At 49.3% G+C, this 27141-nt stretch overlaps 1 protein-coding gene across 1 annotated transcript in view; it reads left to right on the top strand.

Annotated features, from left to right (window-relative positions):
* ADAMTS17 (ADAM metallopeptidase with thrombospondin type 1 motif 17) overlaps positions 1-27141 on the top strand; it is a 473699-nt gene that overhangs the window by 287425 nt on the left and 159133 nt on the right. The window contains exons 12-14 of the mRNA XM_049905242.1: positions 384-529; positions 13769-13935; positions 25089-25216. Of these exons, the coding sequence (XP_049761199.1) occupies positions 384-529; positions 13769-13935; positions 25089-25216 (441 nt within the window). The remainder of the gene's footprint in view (positions 1-383; positions 530-13768; positions 13936-25088; positions 25217-27141) is intronic.

The following is a 27141-nucleotide window of genomic DNA, read 5'->3' as shown; positions in this document are numbered from 1 at the left end:
TGCACCACCCAACCAGAAAAACCAAACCCCTTACCATTGAGTCAATTCCAACTCAGGATGATGCCACCTTACAGAGTAAAACTACTCCCATAGGGCTTTCTTGGCTGTAATCTTTATGGAAACAGATCACCAGATGCTGTTGGGTGAGTTCCAACTGCCAACCTGTAGGTTAGAAGTTGAGCACAAACTATTTGTACCACCTACCAAAACCAAACCCACTGCTATCTAGTCAATTCTGACTCATAGCAACAGGACTCCTAAATTATAAAAGCTGATTTGGGGGGCATGGTGTTTTTGGCGTGGGTGGATCACTAATTTGGGGAATGAGCAGGCTTCTTCTCTCCTTGAGCAGCTCGGGCCCGCGGGTCCTCCCTCTGTTTTAGTGGTGTCGCGCCGGAGAGTGTGTCAGCAAGACGCCCATCCCAGAGCACGTGGACGGAGACTGGAGCCCGTGGGGCGCCTGGAGCATGTGCAGCCGAACATGCGGCACGGGAGCCCGCTTCCGGCAGAGGAAATGTGACAACCCCCCGTAAGTCCCCCTCAGCCAGTGCGTTCTCCCAGGTGCCCTGATGGAGGTGTCCTGAGGCCAGGAGGAAGATCCTAAACTGCAGCGACCACTGCCTCGTGCAAAGGCGAGGTCTGTCGCACTGGAAATTTGGATGTTAGGAAAATGAAACTGAACCGAGAGTTCAGGGCACAGGGGCATCGTGAGTGTCCACTTAGCAGGTCTTTTCCTGGGTGCAGAGAGAGCACTTCTGTGAACCTGGGAGCAGTGAAGTTGTGTGGGGAGTGGGGTTCTCTGTTCCTTGGCTGGGTTCTGGAAGAAAGGTTTCCCAAGACAGGTGAGCTGCAACCCCTTGTCTCCTGCTTCTTGGTCTTACTTGGCCAAGGTCATCATAGGGAAGCCTGTAGACCTTCAGGAAAGTGTGATGACCCTGTCAAGTTGGCTGTTGACTGATTGGGGAACAGCATGGTGGTTAATGAGCTACGAAGTATCTGTGTGTTCAGCCCTCTTGTTCATCCAAATGGTTTTCACCTATCCTAGGAAGATTTGATGGGAGAAAAAGTGTTTTGGTCAGGGCTTTGATCCAGTTCATTGAGGTTCGAACGCCTGCTGAGAATTTGCATTTCTAACAAATTCCCTTCTGAGAATTTGCATTTTCACCCCAGATATACTGAATCAGAATCTACATTTTAACAAGATCCCCCAGGTGATTCTTATGTATAACTTCCTGAGAACTTGTTAGAAATGCAAATTCTCAGCAGGGAGCTTGCCAGAAATACAAATTATCAGCAGAGGTTCAAACTCAAACAAACTGGTTCGAAGGCCTGGTTTTGGTGTTATTTCTCTGTAGATTACCTTGTGAGACACTGGTGATTTGGTTGTAGAACTCTCGCCTCCCTCGTGTAAGACCAAGGTTCAGTTCCCGACCAGTGCACCTCATGTGCAGCCATACCCACCTGTCACTGAAGGCTTGCATGTTGCTATGATGCTGAACAGGTTTCAGCAGAGCTTCCAGACAAAGACAGACTAGGAAGAAGGGCCTGATGATCTACTTCCAAAAATCACCCACTGAAAACCCTATAGCTTACAATGATCTGATCTGCAGCCAATCGTGAGTATGGCACGGGACCAGGCAGCGTCCCATTCTGCTGTGCATGGGGTTGCCATGACTTGGAGGCCAGCTCGACAGCAACTAACAACAACAGATGACTTCGTGAAACCAGTTGCTGTCAAGTCAACGCCAGCTCTTGGTGAACCCCGTGTGTCAGAGAAGACCTGTGCTCCATAGGGTTTTTAATGGCTGATTTTTCAGAAGGAGATTGCCATGCCTTTCTTCCAAGTTGTCTGTGGGTGGACTTGAACCTCTAACCTTTCAGTTAGAGCCAAGTGGGTTAACTGTTTGTGCTACCCAGGGACTCTGATTACCTCATAACCCATTGCCATCAAGTTGATTCCAACTCACAGTGACTTTATAGGACAGAGTAGAACCGCCCCATAGGGTTTCCAAGGAGCACCTGGTGGATTCAAACTGCCGACCTTTTGGTTAGCAGCCGAACTCTTAACCACTGCGCTACCAGAGTTTCCTGATTGCCTCATCGGTGTCCTTTTATGGACCATGATGACACCATAACACTTCTTGTTCACCTTTGCTCATTCGTTCCTCCAGAAAACTCTGGCCTAGACTTTATGTTCTGTTACAATAATTCCCTATTTTTACTCCTTTTTTAAATGGTCTGTTTTATATGTTACCTGCAACACATGAATTTTGAAAATGAGCAAGTTGTAAATCATGATTGAAAAGAAACGTTTTATATACACCTTAAATAATAACTGATTATTTAACTCTCAAATCCCTCTGTTTTTAACAATCATGATGCCCAGGCTCTACCTCAGACCAGTTAAATCACACACTTGGGGGTGGGACCCAGGAATGGAATGTTTTAAATCTCCCAAATGATTCCAATGGCTGGCTAAGGGTGGGACCTTCTGGTGCTACTAGAACAATAGTACCACAAGTGGGTGTCTTTAAAGAACAAAAGTCTATTGCCTTATCGTTCTAGAAGCTAAAAGTCCAATCAGGGCATCTGCTCTAAGGGAGGGTCCTTCTTTGTTGGTAGCCCCAGGCATTCCTTGGCTCCTGGAGGGATCTTTCACAGGCGTCTTCCCTTCCCTGTGTGTCTCTGTGTCTGTTCTCCCTTTATAAGACACCACTCAGAAGTGATTCTGTTTAGGGCCCTCCCTACTCTGGTATGGCCTCATTAACATAACAGGTGCAGAGGTTAGGACTTGCAGGATTATTTTGGAAGACGTTATTCAGTCGTAGCACCTTTCTCCCGTACGTTCTCACTGAACAAGGGAAATCTGTGGGACTGGAGCACATGGTCTGCTGGGTAGTCATGAGTTTCAGCACATCAGACTTTTATGGGCATCAACACATCCCTGAGAGCGAAGTCTGCATGTCTAATCTCTGGAGTCCGCAACACCCCTTAGGATTTTCTCATGGGGCAGGGAAATGGCACAAGACAGGAAAGAAAACACTGGTCTTCTCACCCCTTTGGCCCCCTGTGCTCCCTCCCAGGGCTGCCTTTCCAACATCAGGTCTTCAGGGACACGTCGATGGAGCCCTACCTCTGGGCCAAGGGCTCTGCTAGGTGTAAGCTTACAGTGACAAGTGACAGCAGATAAAATCCCTGCCTGCTTTCAAGGGGCACAGTCCTGCCAACTCTGCTGGGTCTTCCCCAGATACCTTAATCCTTTCTAACCCATGCTCTTCTTTCCTCCCCTCTCAGTAAATAGTGCTACCATCCATGACCTGGCTTGAGTCCTTGAGTTGTCGCCTTGTCTGCTTTTCTTCCTCCTTCTTGTCTGATCATAATAATAGTGAGTCTAGCAGCTCTCCTCACATGCCAGGAACCTTTCTAGACATTTAAATGTAGGAAATTCTTTAATGTTGCCCTATGAAATGTCCACCATCTGTTAGTTTGTCACACTGTGGTGGCTTACATGTTGCTGCGATGCTAGAAGCTATGCCACCAGTATTTCAAACACCAGCAGGGTCACCCATGGTGGACAGGTTTCAGTGGAGCTTCCAGACTAAGACAGACAAGAAAGAAAATCCTGGCAATCTACTTCCAAAAATTAGCCAATAAAAAACTCTATGGATCACAACAGAATATTGTTCAACACTAAACAGATAATAGGTAAGAGGTAACATTGGTGAAGGGTAAGACAGTACACAGTACTGGGGAAGTCAGCACAACTTGTACAAGGCAAGATCATGGAAGCTCCATAGATACATCCAAACTCCCTGAGGGACCGAATTACTGGGCTGAGGGCTGTGGGGACCACGGTCTCGGGGAACATCTATAGTTCTATTGGCATAACAGTTTATAAAGAAAATGTCCTACATTCTACTTTAGTGAGTAGCGTCTGGGGTCTTAAAAGCCTGTGAGCGGCCATCTAAGATACTCCACTGGTCTCACCGCTTTGCAAGCAAGGGGAGAATGAAGAAAACTATAGATACAAGGGAAAGATTAGTCCAAAGGACTAATGAACCACATCTACCACAGCCTCCACCAGACTGAGTCCAGCACGACTAGATGGTGCCTGGCTACCACCGCCAACTGCTCTGACAGGGATCACAACAGAAGATGCCGGACAGAGCTGGAGAAAAATGTAGAATAAAATTCTAACTCACAAAAAAATGATCAGACTTACTGGTCTAACAGAAACTGGAGAAACCCTGAAAGTATGGCCCCTGGACACCCTTTTAGCTCAGCACTGAAGTTACTCCCAAGGTTCACCCTTCAGCCAAAGATTAGACAGACCCACAAAACAAAACAAGACTAAAGGGGCACACCAGCCCAAGGACAAGGATGAGAAGGCAGGAGGGGACAGGAAAGCTGGTAATAGGGAGCCCACGGTTGAGAAGGGAGAGCGTTGACATGTTGTGGGGTTGCTCACCAGTGTCGTGAAACAATATGTGTACTAACTGTATAATGAGAAGCTAATTCTGTAAACCTTCATCTAAAGTAAATAGAAATATATATACACATATAGTTCGGTCTGACCCTGGGAAATGAGCCCCCTAGGATGGAAGGCATTCAGAGTCCACAGTGGCCCCAACAGTGGGCTCCGGCGTACCAATGATCGTGAAGACGGCTTGGGAGCAGGCAACGTTTTGTTCTGTTGCACATAGGGTTGCTGTGAGTCGGGGCCAATACAATGGCCTCTAACAACAGGAGAGTGGTATTATTTTTATCCCCATTTTACAGATAAAAACCTGGAATCGGAGAGAGGCTAAATAACTTGCCCAGTGTCCCAACCTAGGTAGTGACGAGCCAGGTATGGACCCAGGCACCAGGCTCCAGCTTCTTCCACACTGCTTCCTGCTAACCCTCTCAAATTCATTCTCCTCACAGGAGCCAGAGAAGCTCACTTAGGCATCAGTCCGATCGCACCTCTCCATGCTTCAGCCCATTCGGTCACTTCCTGCTGCGAGTAGGATATGATCCCCACTCTGAACCTGGCCTCCCGGCCTCCTCACTGCTCCTCATACATTGTCCCACCCCCAGGACATCTGCCAAGCTCCTTCCCCTTTCCTGACTTGCTCTTTTCCCCTTTGGGCCTCAATGTAAATGTCTTTCCTCAGGGAAGCTCCTTTATGAGGACACCCCTCTGATTGGATTAGGCTTCACCCTACTCCAGTCTGACCCCATATTAGCCCAACTGATAATCATCTTCAAAGACCATGTTTCCAAACACCTACAAGGGTTAAGACTTCAATATAAATTTTAAGGGACACAATTCAATCCATAATTGAGTTCCCTTCATCGTCTCGTGCAGAGGAGACACCCCATAATAAGTGCTGACTGACTTGCCGACTGGAGGCATGCTTGCTGGAGAAACACCGTCTCTCAGTTCATTCAGTGCCCCCAGACACATACCTAATAGTACATTTACCCTTTCCCCAAACACAAATGCTATCATAAATTCTTCTTCCAAGAAAGTGTATCACCAGGTGGGTCCCCACACTTTTCCCGTCGCTCCTCATGAAGGCCTGATATGAACCGAGCAGCCAGGGGTGGGGCCCAGGCAATGGTGGCTTAACCAGTAAGCAGGATATGCACAGGCTTAATTGTGTTTACTTCTTAACCTGTAGTGCACAATTTCACATGGGTTTCACTACATCAAAGACAAAAACAGGTGACATTAGGCCTACAAATTAGTAAACACAAGTAAGCCCGTGCATACCGTGCTTATTGGGTAATCCATCCCTGGCCAGGTCTCTGGCATCACGTCACCTGCCCTACCTCACCCTACTGTCCCTCCACCTGGGCCTGCCCTCCCTAGCAAGGCTGTAGCTTACAGCTGGAGGTGCTCAGGGCCTTCTCAGGAATAAGCTGCAAACCATAACCTGGCCTCGTTTATCCCCGAGGGAGGGACATGGTATGCTTTTACATCCATAGCATTTACACTGTGAACGTCCTCTCATCTGTTGCAGTAAGAGTGTAACTCTGTTTTCTGTTCTGAACAGAAGCCGCTCTCTTTCCCCTTGCAGCTGTCTGGTCTCCCCTTGTTTACCAGTCCAGGGTGATAGGAGGTGCTGGGCCAGCCTGGGTTGGGGTCCTAGCGGTGGTCCCTGGGCTTCCATGCAAGATGAACATGGGGATACAATTCATGAAGTCCTGGCTGTCATTCACATTTGCGTTTGTCGGCGACCTGATGAGGTGATTTTTACAAAGCACAGCTGATGGAGGCCCCCGAGCCGAGCCTTGTCCAGTACCATGTCCCCTCCCATCTCACTCCTTAAATCACCAGCCTTGCTGCTTGGAGATTTCATAGTGGTGTCCAGATCCCCCCACTCTGTGCATCACAGCTCGGAACCTGCCTGTGGGCCCCTTCCCACCCTTTCACTTTATATTCTTGGCTCCTTCCCCATCTGTTGCAGATGGTTTATTCACTGTCCAAAGATGTTGGCAAGAGACCCCATTTTTTTCCCTAGTCTTGGTCTTTACAGCTATTGGAATTTCTGTTTCTTGCCAGCTGAAACGGAGGCCACAGGGACCATCCATGTTTTAAAACCAGCTTCCTAGGCTGGTCCTTTTCTGCTTAACTTGTGTCACTGTCGGTGGGAGTTTCCTCTAAAAGACTGCACGGTAGTAAGTTCATCTTTAACTGGAATTCTGGTACCCCGTTAGAAGGCTCGTGTTTGGGGAGGGCTGAGAGTGGGGTGAGGAGGTAATGCCTGGCTGCTTTTGTGTAAAAGCCAGCTCAACTGGAGCAAAAGGAGGGTTGAGAGGTTGCTAGAGATGCATAGAAGGTTAGTGAGAATGTCGGGGCCGCTGAGCTGGGACGACAGGGTGGGGGATTGGCATGCCTGCAATTGTTCTGCAGTTCCGCAGTGAAACCCCAACATGAGCCTCGCTGTGCCAGCAACCTGGCATTCATCTGAGTCGTTTTTAGAAATCCCAGTCTAATACGCTTCAACATCACTTACATGTGTTACTTGGATGCCTTTCAGAGGAGGCCTTAAAACTAGGGCGTCCTCTGCCCTGAAGGGACAGAGCCACCCCGTGCCCGCTCTGTGCTCTGCAGCTTTGCCTGCTTCCTCACACGGCATGGGGCAGGAGCCTGGGTGTCAGCACTTGCTGTGTGTGCCGCGTCTCTGGGTGGCGAGCAGGTCTGAACTGCTCTCATGACTTTATCTTCCAATTTGCCATCACCTAAGAAAGCAAAAAAAAAACAAGGCCATTCAGCTGAAGCTTTCTTTTTTACCCACTCCCAGGGACAGGGCAGATCTGCTGCCTTGGTTTTCTGTTCATTTCTGCAAACCTTTGCTGCTTCTCTACTCTGTGCTTGGTCCTGCCCTAGGGCCCTGCAGATCCAACCCTGGGCAGAAGCCTTGCCCACCAGGAGTTCATGATCTGGGGAAGAGTTCACGATCTGGGGAGGATCTCACCACCTGGGGTGGAACTCACCATCTGGGGAGGACCTGACAATCTGGGGAGGAGCTCACGATCTGGGGAGGATCTCACGATCTGAGGAGGAGTTCATGATCTGGGGTGGAGCTCACCATCTGGGGAGGACCTTACCATTTGGGGAGGATCTCACCATCTGGGGAGGAGTTCATGATCCGGGGTGGAGCTCACCATCTGGAGAGAACCTTACCATCTGGGGAAGAGCTCACCATCTGGGGAGGAGCTCGCTTGTCTCCACACTTTCAGTTTCTCACAAAGCTCCTCTTCCTTATTCCTCTCCCTCTTACTGAAGCAGATTTATTGGAGTGTACCATACAGAAGGAAACCCTGGTGGCATAGTGGTTAAGTGCTACAGCTGCTAACCAAAGGGTAGGCAGCTTGAATCCGCCAGGAGCTCCTTGGAAACTCTATGAGGCAGTTCTACTCTGTCCTATAGGGTCGCTATGAGTCGGAATCGACTCAACCGCACTGGGTTTGGGTTTGGGTTTGGCACCATAGAGAAAGAGAAGTGCACCTATCTATCATGGCTGCCCACGTGCCAGCACGTGTCAGGACAGCCTGTGTGGCCTTGCTGGCTCCCACTGCCATGTTTGTAAACTCGTGAAGAACTGTCCGTTTCTCAGACTAGCTGTACCATTTTCACAGCAGTGAGCCAGGGGTGGGTTCCAGTGCCTCCACACCCTTAACGTGATGTTGTCAGTCTTCCATCTCAGTCATTCTGGTTGGTGTGGAGAGGTATCTCACTGAGGATGTTATTTGTGTTTCCCCGACAAGAAATGAAGTTGAGCATCTGTTTATGTCTTTATTTGCCATCTGGGTGTTCTTTCTTATGAAGTGCCTGCTCAGGGCATTTGGTGGCCTAGCTAAGTGTCTGCCTTGTGTTTAGAACATCCTAAGAAAGTAAGAATAAAAGTTGGCGATTGATATTGGAGAATGTATCAGCAAAATGAATAGCACTCAGGTGACTGTATCAGCTGATCAGTCAGCCCTTCCAGGGCTGCAATACCCAGTGGGCAGCCTCTTCCAGGCCTGCTTCTGCCAGATCCAGGGGCTCTCAGGCATCACGTTTCATCTTATCTCCACCCCTTACTTGCCCCCTGAGCATTTATTTAACCTATTGGAGCTTCAGTTTCCCATCCAAGGCTGCAGTCAGGGCTCCCTGGTGATTCTTTGTACCAGCTTGATAAGGTCGTGGTTTTAAAGAGTCATATAGTGTTAGCTGTTTACCTTTGGTTGGTTATTTGAAAGTGCCTCTCCCTTGCAGCTTGTCGCCACGTCCCCAGGTGATGGTCCCTCATGTCAAGGTAAGGTTCAACGTGCTGATGCCTTCCCTCTCCTTGACCCTGCGCAGTGGTGCCCTTCAGGCTGGTGCTTTCCCACCCTCACGGGAGAGGCCGAGGAAGGACACAGGCCTGTCTTTCCCCTCAGAAACCGACAACTCTGGCCTACCATTAATTCCATTATTTTAATAGTTGTTTTGATTGTCGTTCTGTGATTTAATCATCCTTCACTTTAGCCATGTTTCTTTGTTTTTATTCTTCTGGGATGTCGTTTTCTTTATCCTCTCTGCATAACTCAGAAGGACAAGTAGGGTGAATGTGAGCCTCAGCTCTGTGTGCCTCAGGCCTGAGGGTATCTCTCACCCGCTGTGTGGATTTGGTCCCTCCTGCCTCACTTGCACCTCCTGAAGGCCCTGCGTCCATGCTGCTCAAGCGTCACCCACTTGGCCCAGAAGGAGGTCCCTTCCTCCACGTTCCCCCACACAACTTGTATCAGGAAGACATTTCTGGAGCTCCCTATCAACCGCCTGCCTCCCAAAGATTCTCCTCCTGTCTCCTCTACACCCGTGTATTGAGGGCCGCTTTCTGTTGTCTTGGGACCAGTGTATGCCCAGGAGACCCTAGCTGATGTTGAAGTCTCACAGGGACTCTGGGAGATCTCTATTACGGAGCAGCCACGAAGAGGGAAAAGCTCAGAGCATCTTCTGGCCTGACTACAGGGGCCTGCCCACATATACCAGTTCCACTGAGTCGACTCTGACGCATGGCAACCCCGAGTGTGTCAGAGTAGAACTGTAATCCATAGGGTTTTCAATTGCTGATTTTTTGGAAGTAGATCGCCAGGCTTTTCTTCTGGGGCCCTTCTGCATACACGTGAACCTCCAGCCTTTTGATTAGCCGCTGAGTGTGTTAACCGTTTGTACCACCCAGGGACCCCACCCACATACAGACTCTGGTGTGATTGGGATGGTTAATCACGTTGCTAGTAAATTGCTTCTCCCCTTTTCCCATGCTGTTCAAAACAGTGATTCAAGGGAAAACTGAAAACATCAACTCTTTGTGTCATTTTAAGATAAGCCCTGAATATATAGTGCAATTCTGTTTGACTGCAGTTTTTTAAAGACCATCTTGTGCAGGGTTCTCTGCTAAGGCTGTAGAGGAGCAGAAGGAGATGAGAACCCAGCTCAGTATTACTCAAAGTTGACGGTGAGCAGCATAGCAGAGACCCACAGGAAGTCAGGAGAGGTGCCAGGAAGGAAAGTAAAATAGGCTGCAGGGAGGAAGTGGCCTCAAGGGTGGCAGAGAGCTCGGGGTGTGGAATGGGGAAAATAGGGCCGTGAGCTTGATGGGGGCTGCAAGGGGACTTGTCTAAGAGAAAAGAAGGAGGATAAGCAGAGCTGGGGAGGGCAGCATGTTGAGGGTGCCTCTGATATCCTGTGGACAGCCCCTTCCAGGCCTGCTTTCTGCTCATCCCAGAAGTTCTTTCTTGTCACGTTTAGCCTCTTCTCCGGCTGCCTGCTGTCAGGCGTGCAAGGTAGTGTACATGGGTCAGCCAGATGTAAATCTGGGGAAACCAACTGATGAAGGTGGACGAATCTGAAGTTAACAGCGAAGCTTGATGATAGCTCTGGAAATTGATTATACGCCAGAAACAAATCTCAGTCCACGCTCTAAGGCGTGTAGGTAAATGTAGCTTCCTGTATCTTCTGGAAAGCAACCTAATTTGCATTTTTGAAATCCCTTCCAGTAGGTGTTGGATTTTCAGTTGGTTCAGGAGTTTTCACCCCACCTTCCTTGAGTTTACATCTAAGTTCTAGGGGGACACACGTGGTCCTTGGGACATCTGGCCACACAGGATCTGCTTTGTCACCAGCTCCTTCTGGTCCCCAGTCAGGAGCATGCTCCTGTTGCCATAGAGAGACCTTTTTGCTGGTCCACGTGGCCTTTCCAGGGCCAGCTGCTCTCTGCTCCTTCCACGCTGTGCTGAGTGACACAGGAACCCATTCCTTTACCCATTCAACAAGTATTTTGTGTCAGGCAAGTCATTCTGTCCTGGGCCCAGGGCCCTGGTGAGGCTGTGTGGCGCCATCTGCCTAAACACACCAGGCAATCATTTCTCTGCGGCTCACTGCCCGCTGGGGCTCTACGCAGCAAACAGAACATGAGGCCCCTCTGTTTGCTCTGAGAGCCCATAAACCACCTAGAGATTTTGCATTTCCTCTGGATTTAATTTGGAATCAGAACTCAGAATCCCTCTCTCTTGGGCAGCCAGCACCAAGTCTCCTGAGGCCCCCTACACCAAGGTAAGGGAATAGTTTGCTGATGTGTGAGAGGTAGGCATAGAAGTCGGAAGGGATCCTTTCCTCCTACTATGTTTTTTTCAAAGCAGCTGTGTAGACCAGGATTGGCAAACTACAACCTGCAGGCCAAATCTGGCTCAATGCCTGGTATTGTAAATAAAGTTTTATTCGAACAGAGCCATGCTTTACATGTTGTCTCTGGCTGCTTTAGTGCTACAACAGCAGAGCTGAGTAGTTGTAACAGAGACTGCAAGGCCTGCAGAGCCTGAAATAGTCACTACCTGGCCCCTTACAGAAGATGGTTCTTGACCCCTGGTCTCCCACCTTCTGCTGCCATATCCCTCCCCAAAGGCACTGATCACAGATGACTGCATTGCCTGAACACAAAAAATGGCCAAAGGGAAGAGAAGTACTGAAAATGAAATTGGTTAGTGTGTCAAAAATATTATCCTGCCAACCAAATAAACCAAACCAGTTGCCGTCGAGTCGCCTCCGATCATGACGCCCTCATGCGTGTCAGAGTAGAACTGTGCTCCATAAGGTTCGCGATGGCTGATTTTTCAGAAGTCGATCACCAGGCCTGTCTTCCAAGGTGCCTCTGGGTAGGTTCCAGCCTGCAACTTCCAGTTAGCAGCCGACCATGTTAACTGTTTGCACCTCCCAGGAAGTCCTGCCAACAGATGGGTTCAATTTGTGAAAACTCACCGGGCAAAACAGCTGTGATTTTTGCCCTTTCCTCCTACATGCTTTACCTCAATAAAAAAGTGCATGGAAAACAAACCAACCCCGCTTCCTTCGTTATCATGGTCTTGGCATCATGGAGCTGACAGAGATCATAGTGCTGGCAGAGGTAAGAGTCCTGTAAGGACTTGCAGGGGCCTTTTGGAAGAGCTGGCAGAGCCTCGACTTGGACCAGCCCGAACCATGGTCCTGCTGTCCCCCTCAGTGCCCCCTACCACTGTGGACCCTGCCAGTGAACACAAACTTCATGGGTCTCCAGAACTACTTAGAAACGCAGTCTATGCCCAGAGTATTTAGACACAGACCACACCATTGACTCCATGTGGCCTCACGCTAGCCCAGGGAAAAGGGCAGAGCTTCAAATCTAACTGGTCTCTACCCTGTGGCCACGCAAGCTCAAAACAAGGTACAGGCATTTACGCCAAGCCCGGAAGAACATGGCTGCCACCTGGTCTCAAAGGGCAAATGTTTAAGGCAGTAACCTAAAGTTTAGAGATAATAACTAGCTTGTTTCTTTAAGTTTGTGTGTAACTAACAGCCCTACATTCCAGACAAGCTGGCATCTAGTTATTTAGAAACCTGGTCTGCAGGCATTGACCCCTTAGAACTGTGTCATTTGTCATCTTAGCCAAGCACAATTCTGAGGAAGAAAGGATTTCAAGAGACATTTTGATGAATAACTGAAAGACTCATCAAAACCGCTTGGACTCCCCTGGCTTTATCTGTTCCTTGGACTGTAAAAACTCCATACTGCCTCATCATAGGTGCAGTACCCAGTCTCATACTGTGTGTTGTCCAGTTTGCAAATCGTATAATCGACTAACAAATCTGTAACATTATCTTAACTTTGTTTTGACTCTTAAAAATTATTCAAACAACTCCAAAGACCATGAATAAAGGAGTTAATAATTCTGAGTCTTTTCATTATAAAGTAAATGAGAGCTATTTATTTACTCATTCTGAAATTTAGTGACCTCTGGATTATGTTATTGTTAGTTCCCATCGAGCTGGCTCTAACTCATGGAGACCCCTTATAACACAAATGGAACATTGCCTGGTGCTGTGCCATCTTCATGATCGTTGGTGTGCTGCAGTCCGTTGTTGCGGCCACTGTGTATTTTGAGTGCATTCCAACCTAGGGAGCTCACCTTCCAGCACTATATCAGACAATCTAATGTGATCATTAGAGTTTACATTGGCTAATTTTGGAAGCAGATCACCAGGCCTTTCTTCCTAGTCTCCCTTAGCCTTGACGCTCTGCCGAAACCTTCCCCCCATGGGTGACCCTCCTGGTATTTGAAATATCAGTGGCATAGCTTCCAGCATCATAGCAACCTGCAAGCCCTCAAAGTACGACAAACTGACAGATGGGTGGTGGGGAGTATACTTAAGAGTCATTTAAATGTCTTCATTTCATAAAAAACCCCTCCCCCATGCAAAAAAGCACCAGAAATCCCCCTTGGGATGTTTAGTGTTACAGATGGCCAAGTTTTAAGCTCAGATAAAAAGCACAGTTGTGGACCCTGCTGAACTGACACTTGTATCCTGTTTCCAGACCTTGATTTTTTACAGTTCTTAGATTGGTCCTTCTGACAGCTCACTTAGATGTACTGTCAGCGTGGGTCTGGGATGTCTGAGATATTGTCTGTCTCAAGCAGAGGGGATTGCTTCAGAAGCCTTACCCCAACCCCTCCCTTCCTGACCAGAGAAGAAAAAACAGAGCACCCTACTATTTCCACATCACTGTCTGGCTAATATGGAAACTCTAGTGGCATAGTGGTTAAGAGCTACGGCTGCTAACCAAAAGGTCGGCAGTTCAAATCCACCAGTCACTCCTTCGAAACCGTATGGGACAGTTCTACTCTGTCCTATAGCGTCGCTATGAGTCGGAATCGACTTGGCAGCAACGGGTTTGGTTTTTGGTTTTGGTCTGGCTAATGCCTACCCTTCTCTTCCTTCTAGTCCTGGGCCTGGAGGCACGCACTGCCCGGGAGCCAGTGTGGAGCACACAGCCTGCGAAAACCTGCCCTGCCCCAAGGGCCTGCCCAGCTTCCGGGACCAGCAGTGCCAGACCCATGACCGGCTGAGCAGCAAGCGGAAGGGCCTGCTGACCGCAGTGGTGGTTGATGGTAAAGACATATGTCCTCCCTCCCTTCTCCCCCAGGAACTTAACACCCTCCAGGAAAACTCAAAGGGTACCTCCCCCATTCACCCAAAAGGAACAGGGTGCTCCAGGCCTCCTGCCCAAGTCAGCCATGGACTGACAGTGGGCTTGAACTTGGATGACCCAGCTCTCTGAGGTTTCCCCAAAGCAGCCGTGGAGGCAGGGAGCAGATGGGATTCGTCCTGTGCTCCCCCTGCCCCCCTTTCTCAGAGAGATGGGTATGCTGGCAGCCTGCTCCCGGGCATCATGCGCTGCGGGCCCAGGACAAACCTTGCCAAGCATTAGGCGCTGCAGAAGCAGAACACTTGGGTGTGTATCTGTTGTTTCGCTTTCCAGTATTGATGCTTTCTTGCGTTTTTTTCTCAGCTCGTTTTGGATTTGCTCTTGTTCCTTGATTGAGGTGTTTGAGGAAATGTTGGGACCAGTTTATTATTTGGGAAAGATGATAAGTGTAGGTCACATTTTCTTTCCACGAGCTTCCTCCCTAATCAAAAGACTGCCCCACTGAGCAGCTGCAGACCTTTCCGATGCTGACACATGCTGGATGGCCTGTGATGTACATGTAGGGTTTGTGATGTTTGCATATGGGAGATAAGGACTCCCCAAGACCTAATTCAGGGTTTTTTACATCTCTAGTTCTGTTCATCTCCAGGAAATGAGAGTTTGTGCTGTAAAGGGGATAAGCAGGAGCTTGTTTCTGTTTATGGAGCAAACCATGGACCGGGCACTGTGGTTGGTTAGTGCAATATACATTATCTCAGCTAAGATACAAAACAACTGTGCGCTCTGAGCCTCGCTCGGAGAGGTCACAGGACATGTCCATGCTCAGGCAGCTGGCAAGGGCCAGAGGAGGGAGTGGACCCAGGTCCTTGGAGGGCTAAGTGGACTCACAGAAAATAAACAGCTATTATCTGACCTTTAGTACTCAAGTAGGACAGGAAGCTTGACTTTATGCAGGGTGAGGGAGTTTTAATAAGGATGGAAGTGACGGGTCTGATTTTAGACTGCCTCTTTTTTTTGTAAAGTGTTTTTCAGGAGAATGACACTCTCATACCAGATCTTCTGTTTCTTCCCTGTGGTCAGTTTTTATTTTGGTAGCTCAGAGGAGAACCACTGGGATCTGCATTCTGCCGTATGCTCTCACAGCACACTTGTGCACAACGGGATAAGGGTAGGGGCAGGCGTCACGGGGAACAATGGCCTCAGACCCACAGCTTTAAACCAACGCCTTGACCTGACTTATAAAATTACACTGTATGTAGACTGATACATAGGTAAGTAGATTGATAGGTAGGTAGGTAGCTAGAAAGATAGCTAGACAGATAGTTGCCATCAAGTCTACCCTGACCCATGGCAAGCTTATAAAACACGATGAAACGTTGCCTGATCCTGTGTCATCCTCACAGTCATGAGCATGTTCAAGTCCATCGTTGTGGATGTTGTCCCAATCCATCTCACTGAGGGTCTTCCTCGCCTTCGCTGGCCCTCTGCTTCACCAAACATAACGTCCTCCTCCAGTGCTTGATCCCTCCTGATGACGTCTAAACCAAGCGAGTCAGACAGTGTTCTGTTGGGATCCATAAGGTTTTCACTGACTAATTTTCAGAAGCAGATCACCAGGCCTTTCTTCCTAGTCTGTCTTCATCTCAAAGCGCCACTGAATCTTGCCCACCGTGGGTGACCTTGCTGGTATTTGAGCTACCAGTGGTGGCATAGCCTCTAGCATCACAACACAGAAGCCACCACAGTCCTACAAACCGACAGGTAGGTGGAGGATGTTCTAGACAGTAGCAGATGATACCCACCCACATCACTGGGGACTCATTTTAGAGCACTGGGACGCTCCCCAGACCTTTTCCTTAAAAAAGGAAAGGAAGAAAAACACCTTTGGCAGCTGTGTGATGGTAGCTGCACTGTTGCTTAACTAGCCAACATCGAGAGAGAGGCAGCCCTCACACCCGGGGCTCGTCCTGCAGACAGGGAGAGGTCAGCCTCCCAGGAGGGACGTGAGCAGCTGAAGGCACATCGCTGCTCTCTCTGCCTGGCCACTGTTCTAATGCAGGGGGACGGGAGGCTTGCAGGCGTCTCAGCACATCCAGCCCTAATCAGGAAGGGACAGCCCCAGCCAGCATTGCTGTTTTCCCAGCATGGCAGCGGGTTCTGAATAGAAGAGGCGTTCTGAACCTCCGACAGTCCCTGGAATGCCAGATAAAGCTGTTTCTAGATCCTCTGTTCCATCTTCTTCCATTTCACAGGAGCAAGAAGAGGTCAGGCCTCAGACAGACTCACCCCGTTTTCGTTTCCACTCAACTACGTGCACGAATTTGTTGTTATTCTTTCCTTGGTCATTTGCTTCAGTTCTAAATTCTCCTGCCTCATTGATTCAATGCAGAAATCCCATTTAAATGTCTGTTTTTCCACTGGTTTCTCCAAGCCCAGATTAAAGTTCTATTTTACTTTCCAACCGCTTTTGGATCGCCGAGCTCCTTGGTTCCCTTATCATCACAGTGACTGAAATTGTGTCTGCCCAGACCCTCCATCCAGGAAGCCCTGCCATGGAGCTATTTGGGGAGCTTGTTGGGTTCACAGTGTCTTTTTACCCACTTGCCTTTTGTTTCTCTCTGCCCAAGTGATAAATAATTACAGCCAGAGTGCCAGTGCCTTTGATCTGAAAAGGGCAACCTTAGTTAGAAAGACAGCAAGAGGGCAGCACATATTTTGCCTTTGAAGGAAAGACCCCAAGTTCAGGGCTTTGCAAGGTTGGCTTAACACAGTCCTCCTCTTGGTTGGCATTGTCATGAGTTCTTGTATATTTGGTTGCATTTCTCTCTCAGATATACACAGAAGCCAGCAATTTTTAAAGGTTCGTTTCACAAGGGTAAAAACAATAATAAATGGCCGATTCAGAAGGCAGGGGGAGGTGGGGAATACAGATTGTAACTGTTCCTCTGAAAACCTTGTTTATAAAGGCACAATTATAGCTCAGCCCTGATAGGAACGATTCCTGTGGTTGGGCTCTGGGCTCTTCTGAAACCCATTATGACTGCCCTATTCATAGCATTGCTATCACTGCGGAATTCTTTGGCTAGTGACGCACAGTGAAAAAAAGGGGGGGGGGGAGCTATATTTTTTCTTTTTTCTCTTATTAAAAAAAAAAAATTTCTTGCAGAGGTAGATTTTTCCAAGGGAGGACTCAGGACCACAAATCCATACCACCTCCAAAAAGAAGACAAAGACTCTCCTTACAAAATATTTCTAAGTGGAACAGCCTTTGGACAGAAACCCATTTCGGTGGCTAGCTGCCAAACCCACCCCATTTCTCCTTTCTCCATGGCATCTCATTTAAACAGAAACCTTCAAGAGTTCAGGCCTCCCTGCCCAGGCCAGGAGGCCACGTGCCTCTGGAAGTGTCAGAGAGCTTGGTGGAGACCAGAACTGGACATGGCAATGCGTCCCTCAGCAAGGTGGGAAGAGAGGGGTCCCGCGGGGAGGTGGGGGGCTAGGTCTGAGCCACCAGGGAAGGAGGATGTGATGGTCAGAACTCTCTGTTTCCAAGTCAGCCAAGCTGGTGGAGTTGCTTCATGAAGCAGACAGAATTTGTTAAAAAGATTCACGGTGTCCCATGGGACCCAAGGGCTAGGATGAAGGTGGCCACGCGAGGGTCTGGATCCTTGACCTCGGAAACCGTCAGGACCTTCTTCCACCTCCACACAGTACATGTTCCTGAGTCTCTTGCTCCTGCCCCCTCTGAAAACTAGCTTTCTCACAACTTGTCCATATACGGGCCAGTACAGCAATACCTCAGCACCTCTTACGAAGTCCACCGTCTCTCATCAGACCCTTTGGGACCAAGTATTTTTCAGAACTCGGGGCGTTTAGGTGTTAGAAACATCTGTCATGAGAGGCTTGCATGTTGCTATAAACCTGGACGGCTTCTGTGGAGCTTCCAGACTAAGATAGACTATGAAGAAAGGATGGCAATCTACTTCCAAAAATCATCTAGTGAACAACCCTGTGGATCACAACAGTCTGATCCGCAGGCAGTCATGGGGATGGCACAGGACTGGGCAGTGTTATGTTCTGTTGTGTGTGTGGTCACTGAGTTGAGGACCCACTCAACATCAGCTAACAGCAACAACAGGTGTTAGAAAGGTAATAATAGTGCATCTGTTATCTACCACGTAACACCCCCAGTGGGGCCCAGGGCAGCACTCCGCATCAGATGCACCAGTGTCTCTGCCAGGTCACCTACGACTAGTCCCACAAGGTGGGACACTAAAGACTACCAAGAGCCACATCTTGGTCAAAGCTGGTTGTGCTGCTAGATATGTTTGCCACAGATGTAGGAAAACATTCTCAGAGCTTTCTGGATTTCTGAATTGTGGCTAGGGGAACGTAGACTTGTGATCTGCCAACCATAAGCAGACACGACCTATCCATATCTGGATTTCAGTACTGAGTTCCCGAGAGAGACTCTGATTGGTCCAGCTACAGTCAGGTGGCCCCTGCTGGTCCAGTCAGCTGAGCCTGGCACCTCTATTGCCAGGTCTGGCTCCAAGGCCATGGCAGGTAGCTCTAGGATTAAGGGGTTGAGCCACCTCTTTGGCACATATACCCACAGAGGGCTGAGAGGGACTTGGATGAGTCCTTGTGATGGCCTCAAACTTAAATGATGTCTCCACCTTATAAGACCTTGTACTTGCCAGCAGAGAGGGCAGCCAGAAGTATCCTCTTCATGGCAGAGCGCCAGGAGGAATTCTCTGGGCTCATGTGATCATGTGGCTCACGGGCCTCTGAGCGTGTCTCGTGGCCCTGTCTGTGGCTCCACCACCCAAGCATAAGTCCTGACAACAGGCCGGCCAATAAGACTCCAGGACCCACCACAGATTGTCTAGCCCCAATCAGAATTTCATCTCAATATATACCAGCGAGGCAAGAGTGAAGCTCTAAGCTTCTTTTCTTTGGAATATGGTGTTGTATGGTGCTGTATAATATTTAAGAAGATGTGACCTCCTATGCAACATCATGATGAATGGAGACAATACTGGAATTGTTAAGGATTTCATTTACTTGAATCACAATCAACATCTGTGCAAGCAGGAGTCAAAACATCAAATGACGTATTACTTTGGGCAACTCTGCTACAAAAGACCGCTTCAAAGTTCTGAAAAGCAAAGATGTCACTGTGATGATTAAGGTGAGCCTGACGTAAGCTATGATTTTTCAAATGCCTCATAGACATGCCAAAGCTGGAAAATGAAAAAGGAAGACAGAAGAATTCATATATTTGAATTGTGCCATTGGTGAAGAATATTGAATATACCACAGTGGTCACCTCTTACAAAGTCCACAGTTTCCATCAGACACTTTGGGACCAAGTATTTTTCAGAATTCGGGGCATTTGGGTGTTAGAAACATCTGTCAGCGGAGGCTTGCGTGTTGCTATCAAGCTGGACCGGTTTCTGTGGAGCTTCGGGACCAAGACAAACTATGAAGAAAGGATGGCAGTCTACTTCCAAAAATCAGCCAGCGAACAACCCTGTGAATCACAACAGTCTGATCCGCAGGCAGTCATGGGGATGGCACAGGACTGGGCAGTGTTATGTTCCGTGCCTGCTAGAAGAACAAACAAATCAGTCTTAAAAGAAGTAAAACTGAAATCCTCCTTAGAAACGAGGATGGCAAGACTTCATCTTGCTTAGTGTGGGCATGTCATCAGGAACAATCTGTCCCTAGAAAAGGTCATCATGTCTGGTAAAGCAGAGGGTCAGTGAAAATGAGGGAAACCCTCAGTGAGATGGGTTGACTCAATAGCCACAACAATGGACTCAAACAGATCAATGGTCATGAAGATGGCGCAGGACCAGGCAATGTTTCGATCTGTTATACATAAGGCCTCCATGAGTCGGATCTGACCCAACAACAACAATAACATAATGCTAATGATGTAAAGGTATGGACACTGTACCCCGAGTTGAATCCCAGAACTTTGTGTTATTTATCAGGTCCTTTATCCTATCTATTAATTTCTCACCCAAGGCAATATGGAGAGGGAGAAAAATTCAAAGAATTATGAGGGGCTCTAAGTCTCCTCTTCTGGCTCGAGTTTGAGAAAAGCTGTTTTCAGCCCCTTTGGGAGATAATGCTATACCTTGCTAGAAGTTTGGGGTGCCCTGAATTCTGAGGAGAGCCCTCAAAAAACGAGATGGGCAAATGGAGGGAGTTCTGGCAGAGTGGAAGAAGGAGGCCCCAACACTGGACTCAGTTTTGGACAGGGCTTTGAACTGATTTGAACTGGTTCTGTCATGGTTGATGAAGTGATCCAGGAACAGACCTGAAGTTTTACAATTTGGCAGATTAGGCATGGTTCCCACAACAGGAAAAATTATGGGTAGAAGCCCTGGAATGGGAGACGCAGAAGAGGCATAAGTGAGCCCTTTCAGGAGCCTAATGCATGAGATTGGATTATTGGCAGCACTGTAGGAGAGTGCCACACATTAAAAGCAGAGCTGTCAGCCACCATCTTTGAGTGGGGCCCCACCATCTTTGAGCAGGGCAGCACTGCTTCAGACTGTGCTCAGAATCCAAAGGTGCAAGAGATTTTGGTTGCTAATGAGTATACTGCCCTTGTTCTATAAGAGGGAGATTAAATGTCTTGCGGGGCTTCAACCCGTAATTTTTCCCATTCTAGCTATGTTTCTGGTTCACCTGAGCCGTGGAGGGGATTGTCTGCAGGTGGGAGAGTCAGTTTGGGTGGTGTCCGGTATGCCTTCACGTCCTGAGGCCATGGCCAAAATCCCTCGCACATGAGATTGGGCCCCCCTGCTTTGGGGAGCCCCAAGGCCCCCACTTGTCTAATGCTTACACTAAGAGCCCAGATGAACAACCGCCATCCCTCCCTTATCTGATTTTTCTAACTTACCTCAAAGCAACCTCTACTTTTGTCTCCTAATCCCATTTTCATCTCTGCCCAAATCAGAGTATATACTCTGAAACCAGAATTTCCATGAGAGCGTCTCAGTGACACCATTCTGCCACATGTGTATTTCTGGCTCCGGAGTTCTCCATTCGGAGAGGAGACAGTGATGGCAGAGTGATTTCTTTGTGATTCACTAACCATAAGCAGATGCAACCTATCCTTAGGTCAGAGAGGACCAGATGGCAGAGAAGGGAGTGGGTCTGGCGCTGCCCACGGAGGGTCCTTGGTCAGTAACTCACATTCTGTGAGCCCCATGTGTTCACTGGGAACAATGACATCACCTACCTGAAATGCCTGCGCAGGACTTAGCTTGTTGCCTGGTGCCTGGCGATAATAAATAATCAACTCAGTGGCAGTGGGTTTTGTTTGTTTGTTTTTTATAATTTTATCATCATGACCACTGTATCAGTGTCCCAAGGCTGCTGTAACAAAATACCACAAGGTGGGCGGCTTATAAGAACAAAAATTTATTGTCTCCTGGTTCTGGAGGCAAAAAGTCCAAATTCAGGGTGTCAGCAGGGACATGCTCTCCAAAGGCTCTGGGGAAAGATCCTCTCTTGTCTCTTCCAGCTTCTGGTAACTCCAGACATTACTTGGCTTGCAGCTGCGGTGTAACTTCACTGCCATATGACCGTCTCCCCTCTGTCTCTGTCTGTGTTTCTTCTCTTCTTTTTATAAGGATACCACTCAGATGGGGTTAGAGCCCACCCTACCCCGGTATAACCTCCTGTTAACTGATAACATCTTCACAGATCCTATTTCCAAACAACAGGCATGGGGGGGGGGGTTAAAAAAAAAAAACTTGTTGCCGTCCAGTCGGTTCCAACTAATAGTGACTCTATAGCACAGAGTAGGACCGCTACATGGGATTTTGAAAGAGCAACTGATAGGTTCAAACTGCCGACCTTCTGGTTAGCAGCCAAACTCTTAACCACTGTGCCACCAGGGCTCCGGTACAGGGGGTAGAACTTCAGTGTATCTTCTGAGGGGCACAATTCAATTCATAGCACTTATCATCATCGTCATTACTGATATTAAACAAATCACCGCAGAGCTCAATTACTCCCAGTATTGAGTCAACATTTCAGTCTAAAAGCCATTGAAATCCACAGTTTTCTAACTGTTTTAGCTGAGGGGTCCTTTCTTACAGGGAAACATTAGAGGCAATTTGGGCTTGGGGTGGGGCGCTGCATTTCCTCCAGGTCCCCCCCCCATAAATTCTCACTAAGAACCTCAGGGTCCCAAAGAGCACCTCAAAAATCTGGTCAGATGAGCCTCCCTGGAACCTGCTCTCAGTCGCCTGTGGGTCTCCCAGAGCTCCCCTCCCATCGGCCACCGGCTTGGGTTGGCCCACTGAGATTGAGGACCAGCGTTATGGACTGAAGTGTGTTCTCCAAAAATGCGTGTCAGCCTGGCAAGGCCAGGATTCCCAGTATTGTGTAATGGCCCACCATTTTGTTATCTGATGGGATTTTCCTATATGTTGAAAATCCTATTCTATAATGTTAATGAGGTAGGATGAGAGGCAGTTATGTTAATGAGGCAGAACTCAAATCTACAGGATTAGGTTGTATTTTGAGTCAATTTCTTTTGAGATATAAAAGAGAGAAGCGAGCAGAGAGACAGGCAAAAACGAAGAACCAGGAAGGGAGTGTGTCCTTTGGACCCGTGGTCCCTGCACTAAGAAGTTCGTAGATGGAAAGATAGATGACAAGGACTGTCACCCAGAACCAACAGAGAGAGAAAGGCTTCCCCTGGAGTTGGCACTCTGAATTCAGACTTCTAGCCTCCTATACTGTGAGAGGATAAATTTCTCTTTGTTAAAGCCATCCACTTCCCGTAATTCTCTTACAGCAGCACTAGATAACTCAGACAACCAACCACCCCAGCCTGCCTGCACAGAAAGGATCACTCCTTCCAGAGCATTCCCTGGACAGCTCAAGTCAGACCTGCCTCTTAGACCATTCACATCCTGCCCTGTCCTGGCTTTCCGCATCCTATCCATGACACCTCTGGGACCCTAAAGACTGTTCGCTGCTCACCTCTCCCCAGCAGAACCCTGCAGTGTACCCTGGATGTGGGAGGGGAGCAGTCCATCTTCATGGGAGGAATTCCCATCTTCAGCTTGCTGATCTGGGAAGCTAATGACCTCCACTGTACTCTTACGAACAGACTTTTTCCTCCCACAACTATCTGGACAAACCAAGTTGGAAATTTTCACCACACCCCCTGAGGCTTTCTTCTAATACTTCCTGGGACAGGGTTTCCCACCGCCTGTGAGCCAGCAGACACTGTAGGAAAGGCACCGGGGGAATCCAGGGGTGGTTCCACGAACGTCATCCAATCATGAAAGCCCCAGCGGGCTGGGCAAGACGGAGCATCTGTCCCAACGAGAATGCTCCAGCAGGGATGCTGAGGTTCTCAGAGGTCACTTCAGCTTCAGAAGGCTCTCTATTCCTGCCTTGCTCACCCCAAGACCTCCAGAGGACCCACACTGGTGAGGACTCATGGTGGGGACACAGGACTGGCAGAAGTGGCACAAAATTGCTTCTCTCTAAGGAGGTTCCCTTTGTAAAGTAATCACAAAAATGACGTTAGGACTGGGTGACCCAAGAGAAAGGGATAGAAGATGATATATATTCCTGTTTTATAATTCCATAGAGGACAAAATCCATTCATTTGTTCAAAGCTATTTGGCAAGTCCTTCTTGTGGGCCAGAACCCAAGGCCAACCTGGGGACATGGATGAAAGCGTGGTCCCTGCTCTGGCAGCACTTGCCACCCAGTCAGCTTTGCAGCTGAAAGGCAATTAAGATTCATCTGTCAGAATGAAACCTGTCAGTTTGTTGTACTGTGGTGGCTTACATGTTGCTGTGATACTGGAGGCTATGCCACCAGTATTTCAAATACCAGCAGGGTCATCCATGGTGGGCAGGTTTCAGCAGAGCTTCCGGACTCAGACCAGGGGAAAAGGCCTGGTGATCTGCTTCTAAAAACCAGTCAATGAAACCCAATGGATCAATCAGAATATTGTCCGATATTGTGCTGGAAGGTGATCCCCCTAGATTGGAAGGCACTCAAAAGACACAGTGGCTGCAACAGTGGACTTGAGTGTACTAGTAATTGGGAAGATGGTGCATGGCCAGCTGTTTTGTTCTTGTACCTGGGGACCACCGTGAGTCGGAGCTGACTTGACGGCAACTAACGACAAAGATCCTTCCCTTTCAAACTCCTTTAGCAGTGGGACCCTCCTTATAAGAGATGATGGTGTATTTGAGAGTTGCTCAAACTATTATAGGCCCACAGGATAATGGCAGGGGGCTTTGATGGAGGGTACACAAAGGACAGAAAGAGATGTCTGCCCCATCCTGGTCAGAGACTGCATGAAGGAGAGTGCTGGAGTGGAAGCTTCCAGGGTGGTAGGTGTTTTCCAGGAGGCCAAGTGCAGGCAGGGCTTCCAGGCAAAGGGAGCATCCTGGGCGAAGGCACAAGAGCAGGGCATGTCCTGGGCACTCAAGTGGTTCAAAGCAGCAGAAACCAGGTTTCCACCCTGCCAGGGTTGCAGTTCTTTGTTCTGGGGTCCCCTGTTCTCCCTTTCTGTACTATTATCCTGTTCTTATTCTTCCAGGACTTTTTTGCCATGTTTCACAGCTCTGCAGCTCTTACCCAGCAGCTTGTGGGCACTGAAGTCTTTAGCAAAAGCCATTGGGAGTGCCCTGACTCCTCATCCTTTTCCTCCTCTCGCATCCCCACTGCGGGCTACTTCCAGTCTCACCCTTCAAATGAGTCCACTCACTAAGAGCTTAGCACACAGCAGAACGTTTGTTCAGCCTAATGGAAAGGGAAATGCTATATCTTTGCAAAGGATGAGAGAGTTTGGGAGCAAACAAGGAGAAGGAAGACCCGCAAATGCTTCCCATCCCTGCTCTGTCATTCCCCTGCATCTGTGTGTCTTCCCCTTTGCTGCCTGTCAGGTGTTCAAGGGGCGAGCGCCCAGGTTACCTTCCACTCTGGCCCTGCCCAGCTCCGGCCCTGCCCAGCTTGCTTCCCGTCAGCCTGCGTGTCTCACACACGCACCTGCACTGTGTGTGACCACATCCTCGTGCCCACATAAACATCCCCCAACCTTTCCCTCCCCAGATAAGCCCTGTGAACTCTACTGCTCGCCCCTCGGGAAGGAGTCCCCGCTGCTGGTGGCCGACAGGGTCCTGGATGGCACACCCTGCGGGCCCTACGAGACGGACCTCTGCGTACACGGCAGGTGCCAGGTGACGTGCTTTCCCCGCGGCACGGTGGGCGCTTTGGACAGGAGGCTGCCTCCCCCAGACTGGGTTTGGGTGGGCAGTAAGGCCTCAGAGCCCTTTGGGGAGTGGGTTTTTCACAAGAAGGCCCTGGGGGTGCTACAGCCAGTGCCAGGACACAACCCTGCCCCCAACAGCTGGTGGAGTGTCAGGCCTACCCAGGGTCTCTGCCCCAAGCCATGCTGACCAGGAGCTGAGGTGGCCAAAGTAGAGGCCACGTAGTCATCTCAAAAAGAAAAAAACAAAAAAAGTAGTTTTATACATTTGGTTTTAAGGAAAACAGGTAAGCTACGAAGCTGAGGCTGGCGTGTGTACAAGCATGATCTTGGGTTAGCAGTACTCTGTTAGTACAGAGAACTCAGCAGCTTCCTCTGCAGGTAAGACCCAGCCAGGTGGACATGCCTGGTTAGGGCAGAGCACTACACCCACTAGAATACAGTTCCCAAACCCATCCTAACGGGACTCGTTAGAATAATGATAAATGTCATTTAAAAAGGCAAAGGGAGGGAGGGAAAGGAGAGAAAGAGAGCATGGAATTGGGAAGGAGGAAGGGAGGATGGGAGAAAGAACGGAGGGAAGGAAGGAAAGAAGGACAGGAGGCAGGATGGAAGGAAGGGAAGGAGGTACGAAGGAAGGAAAATAAAGGGGAGGGGAGACGAGGGAGGCAGGAAACTCATGCTTCGCCTGCATTTCCACCGGCCTGAGCTGTGGGGCCCACTGCACCCAGCCCTCCGCAGGCACGCCCTGCACTGACCTAGCAGAGGGGACTGAAAGTGCGTCCTTCTGCCGATGTACTGCTGCGGCACCTGGAATGTCGGTGGGGAGTCAGAGGCTGAAAATGTTCAGACCTTCAGGGGCGAGGCCCGGGTGAACCACCCTGGATTATGTCAAGTGTGGCCTATTCCCTGATGGCCCGGCTCAGCTAGCTCCGGAGAATGCTGCAGGCAGGCACCCACGGCTCCGCCACCCCAGCCACAGACCCCTGTTCCCTGTCCTCTCTGTGCCCATCAGAGAGCTAGAGGAGATGGGGGGCTAGCCGGCAGGAGGAGCAGGGTCAGGAGTGCCAGCAAGGTACCAGCCAGCCCTTTGTCAGAGAACAATAGTCAGGCCTTTCCTGGGATCTGAGCTTTTTGCCGTTTGGCCTCCACTGACTGGCTCCTGGGTGAGACTGAGCAGAGTTTCATCACCCAGGGCCATTGCAGGGGCCTCTTGTTTTCAGGAGAAAGTGTCTCTGGAAGCTGTATCGGCTGCTGATGCTTCAGGGTCTCCACACCTTCCAAAGCTGATGCCCCAAACCCATGTCTACTGCTCTGTTTCAGGAAGTGTCACACACATCGTAATTCTGAGGGGTGGGGTAGGGACACAGAAGAGAGAGCCTGCCTGTGGCCTCGTCTCGCTGCAGTTGTACCAGCGAGCAGAACCGTGGCTCGGCCCCAGCACCCAGCCCTGTGCTCGGCCCCTGTACTCCGACACCGACCCAGCTCTCAGCCTCCACGCTCCCTGCAGCCAGTGGGCTCTCTGGCTTCCTGGTGCCAGGAGTGTCCTGGGCACTCAGTGTTGGGGTGAGTGCACGAAAGGCAGAAGACACAGACTCTGGATAACTTCTAGGATAATTCCGGCAACAAGCTGTTCCAGCCCTAGTGGATTTGTTTTTCTGCAAAGTCCTAATCAGCTCAAAGCTGGGATTTTTCAAGGGAAAGCAGACAGTGTCCAGACTCCCTCGGCCCTGCCTGATTTAACCATCAGACACAGACGTGTGGTAGTGAGCACTAGAGCCCGCAAGTCTGGGCAAGCTGTCCTCCCAGGGAAGGATGCAGAGACCGATGACAAGGGGCATGTGAGGCTGAGCAGAGCCCTGCCCCTCGGGCGATGTGAGCAAAGCTCTTATCGTT

The sequence above is a fragment of the Elephas maximus genome, chromosome 13 (assembly GCF_024166365.1).
Source record: "Elephas maximus indicus isolate mEleMax1 chromosome 13, mEleMax1 primary haplotype, whole genome shotgun sequence".
In the NCBI taxonomy this organism is placed as follows: domain Eukaryota; kingdom Metazoa; phylum Chordata; class Mammalia; order Proboscidea; family Elephantidae; genus Elephas; species Elephas maximus.
The sequence above is the reverse complement of the archived record's forward strand: the minus strand, read 5'-3'. Positions and strand labels throughout refer to the sequence as shown.